The sequence below is a fragment of the Drosophila simulans genome, chromosome X (assembly GCF_016746395.2).
Source record: "Drosophila simulans strain w501 chromosome X, Prin_Dsim_3.1, whole genome shotgun sequence".
Taxonomy (NCBI): Eukaryota; Metazoa; Arthropoda; class Insecta; order Diptera; family Drosophilidae; genus Drosophila; species Drosophila simulans.
This window is the reverse complement of record NC_052525.2, coordinates 14687341-14699919: the sequence shown is the minus strand read 5'-3', so window position 1 is coordinate 14699919 and position 12579 is coordinate 14687341. Positions and strand designations below refer to the sequence as shown.

The window sequence follows — 12579 nt, the reverse complement described above, 5'->3', positions numbered from 1 at the left end:
ATTGTCGCGCTGCTAGCTCGCAAAATCGAGAAATTATTCAGCGCAATTATCTAGTAATAATGTGACATATTTATTGAGTCACGAATTAATGCCCCAAAGTGGAGGTGCATTTAAATTAAAGCAGCAATTAAAGAGGCAAAGTAATGAACTAATAAATACGGCTTTTCGATGCGAAACTTAAAGCAGAAAAGTCTGGCAATTAATTGGCAAGCATACTAAATGAAAATAATTTTGAGACATTTTAAATGCAAGCAATGGTATTTGAAGTTTATTTAATTGAAATAAGATATTGCAATTTTGCATATTAATTTAGTTCAATTATAACTTAACTAACAAATATTTTGTCCGACTGTCAAGATCAATTAGGAGTTCCTATGGTGACGAAACAAATGAATTTATCGTACACTGCTTAATTTACAACTGTCTGCAGTTCTTGCGATGAATTCTTGATTATGACTTAATTACTTGACCAATCAATCAAACGCTGCCGACTGTACCTGCAAATCCCGCCGTTCGATTTTATCCAACTGAGATAATAGCAACACTTGTCGCAGCTCCTTTTCGTCCTGGAGCCTTTATTGTCCGCCAGTGTTGTTGTTGTTGTTTTTGTACTTAGTCTGTCCATTTTGTTGCTGCTGCTGCCTGTCGCTGTTGCCATGTTACCTCGAGCAACAATTTAGTCCTCTGTTGCCATTAAATGCTTGAGCTGCTTAATGAAGGAAATTAGCAACCCAGCAGGAAGAGGACGATGCAAGTTGTCGGCAGATGGGAGGGGCACAGGAAGCGGAAGTTGCAAGGAGCAACATCTCTCTAAGCCGGGCACATTGTGTTGCATTGTGCGGGCAAAAAGTTGCAAGGCCTTGCCACGCTGCCACCACCCGCTGCAATGTACCACCTTGCACCACCGCACCACCGCACCGCCGCAACTCCGCCGACCGAAGGCAACATCCAACTGGCGAGCCAGTGGAGCGTGCAAGTTATGTTTTCTTTGAAGTTCATGAAGCAAAATGTCTTAATTACTGAAATGAGATGACGACGAGACAGAGGAAAGTAAAAAAAGGAGGCACTAAAGGAGAAGGAGAACTACACACAGAAAAAACAAAAGCAAGTGTTTATCACTCAAATGGCTAAAAGTATGGATAATTATATGCATATGTAAAATAATACACAAACATCATGTTGGTATATTGGCAAAAAACCCCTTTTTTTTGTAAGTTTTTCCTTACTTGTTTCCTTACTTTTGAACTGAAACAATGCAGCTGTTTGTTTTCTTTGCTATAAAAAAAGCAATGTTTTATTATTTATTTCAAAATTTACATAAGCGGTTTATATATAATAATAGTTTTATTTTACCCAATATATGGATTTATTTTCCTGTGCAGTGCAAAGGCAGGCCGGCGACCACAAAGATTCAGCTCGTTCTAATTAATTTGTTGCGGATTGACGTTCGGGCAAAAATCCAAAGCCGAAAAAAAAAATGTGGCAGCCAGAAACAACAGGGCTAAACAAATCGAAAGGAGGAGGAGGAGGAGGACGCGGAGAGGAGGAGCACATACATATCCTGGGTGTCCTGGTGCACATCCTGCGGCAATAACTCACGACCACTTTATGCGCTTAAGTGATTTCTAATGCAAACCAATTTCCGAAATCAGGCACAAGCACTTGAAGCCAAGGACAAAGGGCGAAGCCAAAGGACCCATCCTCCCGAGCCACACCCCCTAAAACGTTATCCCTAGGAGGAAAATCTGAAGTCAGAAGGGATATTTCGTTGATGTTGCAAACAGATGCGGAGCCCGAGAGGCGGAGGAGGAGTTCAACTGAATCGCCTGCCAAAGGACGCGGCCTCCACTTTCGTCTATCAGGCAAATGACAGTCGCGTCCTGCCTCGTCCTTGTCCGCCCAGTCTCCACCTCTCAAACGCCACCCTCCACCCAGCAACTCCTCCTGCTTCCTGTGTTTCCCGAGTCCCGTAGCCAGACGATGTTTGTCTTCGACTTGGTCCCGGCTTAATATCACATGCAGAACCTACAACTCTGCACATGAAACGATGGCCCGAATCCGAAAGCTGGCAGCAAAAAATTCAGATTCTGGCTCAAACGCAGCGGATGGAATGGGTAAGCGGAAATATGGCCAAAAGATGATGGCGATGGGATGCTTCGTTCCACAAAGACAGTCAGCGGGAAAACGACAGCAGCAGCAGCAGCAGCAGGCAGCGGCGGAAAATCATAAAGGAAAATATTGAATTTACTGCAAAAAATGCAAATTTCTCCTTTGAGGCAAGCCTGAAAACTCCGCTGACTGCCAAACGTGATGGGTAGCAAAGGGGGTATTCGACTCAATGGTATATAAATCAATTTTTATGTTTTATATTTAATTATGTTTATTGGACATTAAAATAATTATGCTATAATGGTAGAAATAGTCATACATATTTTGAAACGTATTGTTTAAAATATATAATTGTTAAATGTATTGATATAATAGTTGTAGGGTATTTTAGGGAGTATTACCCGCTGCTGCTTAGCGACGAGCTGCTGTCAGTTGACTCTTATTCCGGTCCAGCTTCTTCGCCGCCTAGAAGAGGAGAGTCCAGTGGCCAGGACGACTGGCCGACAGCCCAGTTTGTGTCCTGCCAATCCCAGCACACTTGTGTGTAATATCGCCGCAATTTGCTGGCCAGTTCAGTGCCAGGACCCCGAGCAATAAGCCAAAAACCAAAAGACCATGCCATCCCATACCATATTATACCATACCAGCCAATATAAGCCGTGTGGAGGTGGACTCCTCATCGTCCTGCCGCAAACATTACGCGCTCACCTCGCCGCCGTTTGATTAAACTCGTGGATGCGAGGGTGGATGGAAGACAAAATGTTTATGAGCGAATACCGCGAGCAATAAAATTTAATATGAGCAAATGATACGGGTATGGATGTGAAGGAAAAGGGCCAGAGCCGACTGTGTAATAACCACAAATACAAGCCACTGGCAGGGGCAATGACAATAAAGAACGAGCAGGAAAATCAAAGTTATGCAATGGCCCCCCGTCGAATGTCAGTGTGTGTGTGTGTGTGTGTGTGTGTGTTCTCCGGTGAGCGATAAAATTAACAATTCAATGAAGTGAATTCGAAATGGCAAATCGAATAGCGAAGTCGAAGAAAAAGGCGAATTTGGCTTTGGACCTAGAAGGGCAAAAATGAAAGCCACTCAACCCAAGACAAAAAAAGGAACTCTCTCTCACACTCACACACACACACATACATATACAAACGCACATTCGGAATGGCTCATAAAAGAAATTGCGTATACGTTTAGGAGTACGAAGCCAGACGCTCAATAAAAATTAAAATAAAATAGCAAAATAGAAGCCCACAAAAAGTTGCCCGAGCAGCTGTAACAATTACGATTGTTACTTGCCTGGGTTTTTAATTTTTATCACTCGCAGAAAAAGAACAAACTTGGTACATCATCACTTTTAATTTTTTCCTCTCAACAAAAAGTTCTCTTTATATGCGGAAAATAGCTGAAATGAAAGTAATGCACAGAAAGACAAGTTCTAATATTCAAGGTATATATATAGTTATGTGTTCTATAATTTAAATAATCTACAAGCCAAGCACAAACAATTAAAAAAATGGTACAAAATAGTTAATTAGGCAGCACGAGCATTTGATTTCAAAACTTTTAATTATGTCTCTGAAATAAACAACAAAGTTTGCACAAATTTCAGTTATTCTCCCCCGTTTTCATTTCCATTAAAACTAAATGCACACAATATATTAAAATAGTTATGACGTTTTTATTTATATTTAATGCTTGTGCAAAAACCATATGCAAAATAAGTGTAAGTATATAGTAAGTGAAAACAAAACAACTTTCTTCCGCTCGAATTTCTAATTTAGAATTAAAGCCAATACAATTTTACTAGATTAAAAATATTTGTTAAAATTAATAAATGATTGTAAGTTGGCATATGAAAAGCCAAAACTAACTGTTTGGAGTTTCGAATTCCACATTGCGGCTTAATTTTTAATTAAAACAAAATGCACACTGGATGCCAAAATACTTGGAAAATGTCGTGTGCTGTTGATTTTGGCTGCTGATTTTGTTGTTCGAGCGACTGTGTTGAGTGGCTTTCATTAGGGGCAATCGATTGAATTGGAATGGAATGGAAAGGCGGCCGTCTTTTGTTTGCTCGCCGTTTGCTAAAATGTTTGCACTTGGCTTAAACGCAAAATTTGCTGATATTTGGCAAACAGGCGAAAGGATGCCCCGGAATGCGAAATGCAAAATGTGAAATGTGAAATGCAGCGATGCGTTGTCAATGGCAGCATCTGCGGTTATTCCCCCACCACTGTGCAAGTGGGTTTTTCAGGGGTGCGGCTTGAATTGTTCATATTTTGATTAATTTCTCTGTTCTGCTGCGGCTCCTTGCTGTTGTTGTTCTTGTTGCTGCCGCTGTTTGTCAAGCGGAGTAATTGCAAAATCCAGTGCGTCTGTGTGTGTGTGCTGCAATTATGCTCACGCACACACACGCACACATGCACACACGCACACTTAAGCACACATGCAAACTGCAGTTAAGCAAATAAAGCGCTAAAAGCATAAACTAAATGAATTAAACGACACACAGAGAGGCTTACAGCCCCTGCATTATATATACACCCCAGTATATGTATATATATGGCTGATATACACCCACCCATATTTTCCTGGAACTTTCTATAAAATATGAGATAATAAAAAGTGAATTATGTTTTTGCACAGCAGCGGCAGAGGCAAATATATATGTATATATATAAAAAAATGAGAGCAAAAATGGGGCGGTGGAAAAACACGAATCTCGCAAATAAATGCGAATAACTACATCAACAGGGGGGCCACAGCAACAACAAGAGTTAATTGCAATTGTTTGTTCGCCAGTTTAGTTTTTTATTTGCACTTTAATTATGAAAAATAGTAGCAGAGCGGAGCAGAAACTAATTTTCATAAGTACACAACTTTGTGCTGGAAAAACAGAAGCAAACACAACGAGGACGAGCAGACACATGACTTATGACAAAACACAGAACTTGATGGCCAAGACCATGAACCGACCCCTCGACCACTGGTCCACTCTTGGCCACTGGACTTTTGGCCACTCCGCAGAGACACAAGGGAGCCGCAGGAACGGGAAGCCAAATGAAATGAACCAAGTGGAGGAAGAACGAACGAAGCACTCGCCGAGCGAATAAAGTTATAAATAATAATGCCGGAAAATTGCGCTGGTAACTGAACGCTTAAGTGAATATCCTAGCAACTCCATGGCAATCATATATAACTTTTCAAAATAAAAATGAGGAGTTGCGAACACTAGAGACACGTAATTTAATGTTATGAAAAATACAAATATCCTATTAAGAAATTCCTTGAGTAACCTTTAATTGGAATAAGACAGAAATATGATATATATATGTATGTAAATATTTATTTATGTGCCAATGCACAAAAAGTACATAACATAATGCATTTCAGAAGCCCCCATCAATAATTAAACAATGAAGCTCTAGTAATTAGTATAAATGCATATACATTCACTATGGACGACAGTCTACGTAGTGACGAAGCGCACCAGAAGAGGGTGTTTATATGTTTCATAAAGGAATAAATTATGAAACATATGCAAAACATATATTAATTGAGTTATATGAATATATTATTAAGAAATCTTGATCGTACAAAAACTGAGGAATTGTAATTTCTGGCTTATATTTGCTAAGTCAATCTTAAACCGTTTTTGGGAAAACTTAGTTGCCCAGTCGATCAGCTGTCCAGACTCATTCCGTTTCTCATTCAGTTCAGCTTCAGAGCTCCGATTATATAATACATTATATATTTGATTTTTACTTAAATTCGAGCTTTAACAATCGTTGCACCTTCGACGACAGTATGAACGTGACACTCGTAGGCCTCACCACAGAACGCAAGATGAAGAAGTCGCAGAAGAAGCCAGCAATGGTGGCCGTTCCTAAGATGTCGCTGAAACCACAGAGGACGGCAGGTCTATTCCAGCCGAAGGTGGAGAACAAGACCACTTCGAGCACTCCATTGGCTGCACCCAAAAAGGTCCGGTTAAAGGATACCAAGGTGGCAGATCCTCTTGCGAAGAAAGTACAGTCAGAATTCGTTACAATACCAAAAAACCAAATTCGCAAAACCAGACGCAATCGTCCTGGTGACCGACTCTTAGATCGCCGTTCCCGATCGAAACGCACTGGCGTGAAAGCCGTGGAAAAACGCAATGGAGCCGGGGCACACAACTGGGGATCCCTCCTCCAGCAGGAGATCGACTTGCGCCAGAGGGCCAATTTGAGCACCTGCCAAGGGATGAAGCTACCAAAGGTATCGAGTTTTGCCTACGATGACGATTCATCGGAGGAGATCGAACAATATACACTCGACGAGTGGCGTGCCATGCAGGCCCAGAAAAAGCAGGTTTTAAATAAGTTTGTAATGTCAGATTTCGGTACAAAGAAATACGCAACAGGGGATTCTGGAGAAACTGTAGGAGCCGAGGGACCAGTAGACACAGACGACACCAAAGGATCCCACGAAACAGGAGGAAATGAACAAACAGGAGATGCTGAAACAGGGCAGAGGTCTGAAGGATCTCGAGAAACAGAAAATGCCGAAGCATCTGGAGTACCTGACGCATCTGGAGGAACTGGAGGATCTGAAGGATTAGGAGGATCAGGAGAGCTGGAAGACGACTGCCCGTTGTACTTGGTTGATATCCTGTTAAAGTTCAACACTGATCAAGGTGTTATTCCTTACCACTTAAAATTAATTTAATTTGGTTGCATTTTTCGTGTTATATTAATAAAAAACTATTCGTTCAAAATTTGATAATACAGGTATTCTGAATAATTTCTACATTCTCCAGGGTATATATAAATCATAAATACATATAAAAATATAATCAAATAAGAATTTAATATCAAGCTTTTAGTGATCTGGACAATTTTCCTTACTTTTTCAGGGCCTTGCAAATAATTGGGAAACCCTTAAAGTCACTTTAAGGCTGTTTCCCACAGTTTTGATGGAATTTTCCGGCGTCACCGCAAACTTTTCAGTTTTCCATGTTGTGTTTCCGCCTGTTTCTCACGCCCACCCCCAAGTTCGCCGCCCAGTTTCTGGTTTTTGTGCCTTCTCTTTCATGTTACATTAAATTGAACAAATTCTAGCGAAACAAAAACAAAAGCACAAAACTGTGGGAGTATAAGGAACTTTAGAGTGCAAAAATGGGGGAAAAAATAAGTCTGCAAACTTTTTTGCGCGGCCTATTCTCTGTCCCCCTTCCTCGAACTCCATCGCCCTCTCGCTTGCACTAATTACACAACTCACACGGCCCAGAAAGAGCTGGCAATAGTGAGCGAAAGGGAGAGCTAGTGCAACCAAAACTATCTGCGGAACTGCAAATTAAATGAAATTCTAGAAAGGTTTTTAGTTCCACTGTGGGTTTTCCACTAATGAAAATCTCTGTCTTCTCTATTTTCTTCTCCTTTAGTTCATTTCCACACTGAAAGGTAGAATTCCCGTAGAATTCCATTGAACTTGAATTGTGTCGCACGTTTTACGTATTCTATAACTGGCAACCAATTAGGAGCAAGATGCCCAGTAAGCCGAGCAGATCTCGGAGAACTGGGTGCTTGTTAAAATTGATTGCCAGCAAAAAGAGGGCAAAAAAACAAAAGCACCAACTGCTTAGGCATGTTACCTTTTTCCAGCTTTTCCGCTTTTCCCGCTCGTCCCGCTAACCATGCCTACCCCAACTGGTTCCCCGAACATTGATTTATATTTGTATTGACACTTGGAGCCCCCCTTTCCCAAAAAAAAGTCCCGTGCCAACAGTGCCTGCTGTTTGCCTATCGCACGAATTTGTCCTTGTCATTGTTTTACAAGCTGCCCCTTATCACGCCCCCTTTAACGCCCGCCCGCCCGAAAATCGGAGTCAAAGTGGAGGAAAATCAAGCACAAGCCGGGGGAAAATCGATTAGGCAACAAGAAGTTGAGTTCGGGTTGGCCACTACAAATACTCATGAATATTAATGTTCAAGAAGGGTTATTCAACATTATTTTTAAAATATAAATAAAGCAATTATAGCCTCAGCTGCTAATGCAGCTGATAATAATGCCCAACAATTTACTTATCAACGTTTTTTTTTCACCTAACGTACGACTGAGCTTCATCAGTTATTATTAACCAAAAAATAATAACTATAATATAATATTTAATATAATATATATATAATATATATATATTTTTTTATTGATATTTATCAAGCCACAAAAATCGCTATGCGTTGCACAAACCATTTTGTAAGTTTATCCCTCAATAAGCTGTCATTTAAATATATAAAAACTAATTTGATGAAGAGCGTGCAGATCATTTTAATTAAATATTGGCCAAGGGAAACCGCAAACTTATCAGCAGAATTTAAATGCCTGCTTCAAAAGCGATATGAAAATCGTACACAATGGCATCCATAGAACAAAATGGTAATTGTGGCATAATTTTTGTGTGCATTTGGTCACACTTGAATAGTCTCGTTTCCGTCAACTGAAATTATTTCAAAGCTGACACGAGAAATTACCATTGATAAATGCCGGAAATGTGCTGCCCATGCCCACTCGACCACTCGCCCACTTTTGACCCACCCACTTCTCTACGGAGGGCATGACTGGGAATTCCGGTGAAGGCGGCGGATTCCCCCCACTTCCTGCCCAGCTCACAATGGCCATGCAAATTGGACACGGCTGCAGCAAAGCCCCCCATTCCCATTCCCACTCCCAGTTCGAGTCCCAGTCCGAGTCCCAATTCCAGTTTGAATCCCATTCCGATTGCCGGAGCGCCGGGTCATGTTTGTGTGGCGTGTGTTTGTTTAACTTGGTCATCAAGTCAAAACAAGAGGCGGAAAAGAATGGGCAATGAATGGGGATGAGGGTGGGGCTTGGAGTGGTCATGGTGTGTTGGCAGAAGGAGGAGAACTTGTGCTGTTGAATGCAACATGATTGGAGGTTTCTTTAAAAGGCTAAAGCTGCACAGAGCACTTCCTGCAATTAATGTCCAAGTCAGCATCGATTGACAATTTGGTTTGGTCTCGAATGGCCAGCAAAAACAATTGCTTTCAACTAACTATATGTTTTTACAATTGCAATTTGCGATAAACGAATGAAAGAGTAGCTATGTTAGCAATAAATGTGGGAAAGCCGCAAGAATATTTATAGGGCTTCTAGGAAACCTTAGAAGTGGCTTAAGTTATGCAGATGATACATGGTTTGGCATAAAAATAATTTTATATTGTTTGCTGTAATGAAAATTAAGTTTAAATTTGTGATCTATAAATATGTTTCTATTACGCTAACGTTCCCTTATTGGCAATATTTGGGCTTTGTGTTACGGCCTCTTGAGACTTTCCATTTCCCCCTGTCTTATTTCGTTTTTGGCCATAAGATAGAGTGGTTTATTTTTGGTCCGCCTTCGGCGATCGATGGCACCGAGCTATTTTTGACATGTCGCCCTGTCAACGTCAACACAAGGCTGACATCCAAGTGGCAGGCCAACACCTGAGACTTGGCTTGCAGCCGAATTTCCCAAGCATCGCCCACTCTCTCCGCCGAGGATTTCCCATTTTCCGGCGCCATTTCCCAATGCCACTTGGCAATTCCAGTGCTCCGAGTGCCTAATGATGCGACAGAGCGGTGCAGAGGGTGCCCCGCCCGAGTCCTGTGTTTGTTTATCTAACGAGTAAATACGATTTTAATTAAATGTAAATCACATTGTCAAGCCACACTCACACACAAATACACAGACACCAACATACATCCGCACACAGGCCATAAAAGTTACTCCGGAAAAGCGAGAAAGGCGGTGGAAAAGTGGTGGCGAAAAGCGGCTGGGGCGGGGGCATCAACACCATCCACAATTTGAGTTACACCAGCTGCCAGCCTGCTGCCTGCTGCCTGCTGAGTCGACGCCCAGGACAACATATATTGCTTTCACATGTTACTCATACGCCCCGTTGCTCGGCATTCACATTCCCCCAACCGATGTGAAGCCCTCGCAAATCCAACAAAACTCCGTCTTCTTCAGACATAAGCCATGGCCAGGACAGGCCAACACACCCTTGAGATTATTAATTAAAAGACAAGAAAACATAATTTCTAAATTTCCATACAAAACCAAAGAACTCATTCAGAGACAGCAATCGAAAACAAAGGGAGAAGTAGAAAGGACCGAAGGCAGATGGAGAAAGTAACGAAGGAAAAAGAGAATTGGTTACAAGATATTGGTGTTTTAGTGATATCGGATAAGAGTCAGCTGTATTTAGTATTTAAACCCAAGTATAGAGAAAAAAATTACAATTAGTCTTTGAGCTTCGAAATGAATAATCAGCTGGATAAGAAGATTTGACCCAATTTGGGTAGTTCTACAATTTGGGGATCTAAATGATCTAAATGAATCCCGACTGGAGTGACGAGGAGCCAACATTCAGCCTTGAAGTCCCGTCTTCTGAAGAGGACGAAACGGAAATGACCACGAGAAGCACTAAACAAAAGACTGAGGAGATAATTAAGCAACAGACTGAGAAAACTGAGAGGATTGGGGTAGAGACTGAGAAAAAGGATATAAAGAGCGATTTTTATAAGGAGATGGACGGGCTTGTGGAACCACCAGAGATGTCCCCAAAGGGCATGGAGGAATTTTTACAGCAAAAGGTGATAGGTTAAAAAAAAAATGACATGGAACCAAATTAATTTTTTTAAAAGATAAGAACCATTAATTTATCACGTGATTATGTGATTACCACAAGTTAATGACAGTATTTGTTACAACAATACGCCAGCATTTGCATTAAAAATAATTGAAAAATTGTAAAACATAATATCCCCATAATCCCAAGCAAGTGCAACACAAGTGCATGGGGGCAATGAAACGGTGGCCCACTTATCCATATCCATGCCACATCCTGCTGCACAGATTGCCACCTGGCTGGCTGCCCATCAATTCAAATGCCATCCACCGTTTGAATTGATGATGTCGATGATGGTATCGCCCCCGAGGCGTTTTGCCAGCAAAATCTTACGACATCTTCGCTCACACCGAGCTGGGCGCTTTTGGGGTGTAAGTTTTTAGGCCGGATTCGGATCGGATCCGGATCTGGATTCGGATACGTATCAGAATCCGACGCCGAATCCGCCTGTCTCCTCTTCCATTTCGCCATGGGGTTCAGCAAAAGGCATGTGCCATTGTCGTCGTTTATGCCGTCAAAGTGAAAATCCATGCGAGAAATTATATGTCAAAGTTTCACTTTTGATATGCCAAAGCATTTGCGTTCCACCCACACAGATGCGGTGATGGTGATTGTGCTGGCTATAGTGATGGTGATGGTGACTTCTGGCCCGGGCTTGGTGGATTCCGGGGGGTGGTGACCTGCTCATGCCGGTGACCTCCTGGCACTGCAACGCGGCACGCTCCACTGACGCACTGACAAAGACACATTTGCGGGCCACACAGCGCTGAAGATGAGCAATGGCAATGACGACGAGCTGTCAGGGGTGTGGGTGTGGGGTGTGGCAAGGCGGTTGCCCAGGGGGGTGCTGCGAAGGGTGGTGGTGAGGGGGCGGGGCGGTTGTGCTACCAATTACTCGAGTTACTGGGCCAGTGCAAGTCCGGGTCCGCAGCAGACTCCGGAGAATCCCACCGAAACGTATCCTGTTCAACGGCTATTCCATTTTCCCAATGCTCTCAAAATGTGGAAAATTAGTTAATTATAGGCAAAAGTTAAAAATATTTACCAGGAATTTTAATTCTAGAGTTTCGCAAATGAATATGACTATATCTGGATAAATGACAATTGAAAACCATCATAGATATCGCTTAACACTTAAGAAATAAATTTAAATTACATAAAATTCACTTAATTTACTGAACTGTGGTTAACTTAACCATATTTATTCTTGAATGTATATTTAATTGTTTTTAATGTCTCTCTGTATAGACAATAAATAAAATGTTTTTTTGTGTTAAGCTCAACTCGCATTCGATATGATTTAATTTTTGCTGGCAAGAGTATTTGGGAATTCGATTGTGAGAATTCGGGCACAAATTCGTTCTTTTTTTTGTTGCAGCTAGTTGTGCGTTGTCCTTTGGTTTTGTCTATGAAAAGGACGATGTCTTGCCATTCTTTCGCCCCTTTCCCCGCCCACTCACCATGCAGTCTTCCCATTCAACTGTTTCCTTTTTCTGTTGGCTTTCCTTGGACTGGCGCCACGACCAGCACCTATTTGAAATTGCCAAAGGGTATATCTGATTTTCGATGAATATTTAAGAAAATTGGTAAGACCACGATTTTAAGAAACATTCGAGAAAGTAATTGGATTGCATTTGTAATTTTTATCATATGACTTCGAGTGGTCAACTGTTTATGTAATGGGCACCACCATGGTCGAGTCATGTCCGCGTTGTTCGCCTCATTCCGGTTGGCATTTTCCGGAATCTTCGCTCCTTGGCTGGTGGCATCATTCAAAGCAATGTAATCT

The 12579-nt window shown here is 41.6% G+C and overlaps 1 protein-coding gene across 1 annotated transcript; it reads left to right on the top strand.

The window, feature by feature from the left end:
- The first annotated feature begins 5802 nt into the window (after positions 1 to 5802).
- LOC6726002 lies at positions 5803 to 6869 on the top strand. The gene has a single exon (XM_002106948.4). It carries the CDS (start codon positions 5926 to 5928, stop codon positions 6826 to 6828), a length of 903 nt encoding a protein of 300 aa, XP_002106984.2. The 5' UTR covers positions 5803 to 5925; the 3' UTR covers positions 6829 to 6869.
- Positions 6870 to 12579: the final 5710 nt, after the last annotated feature.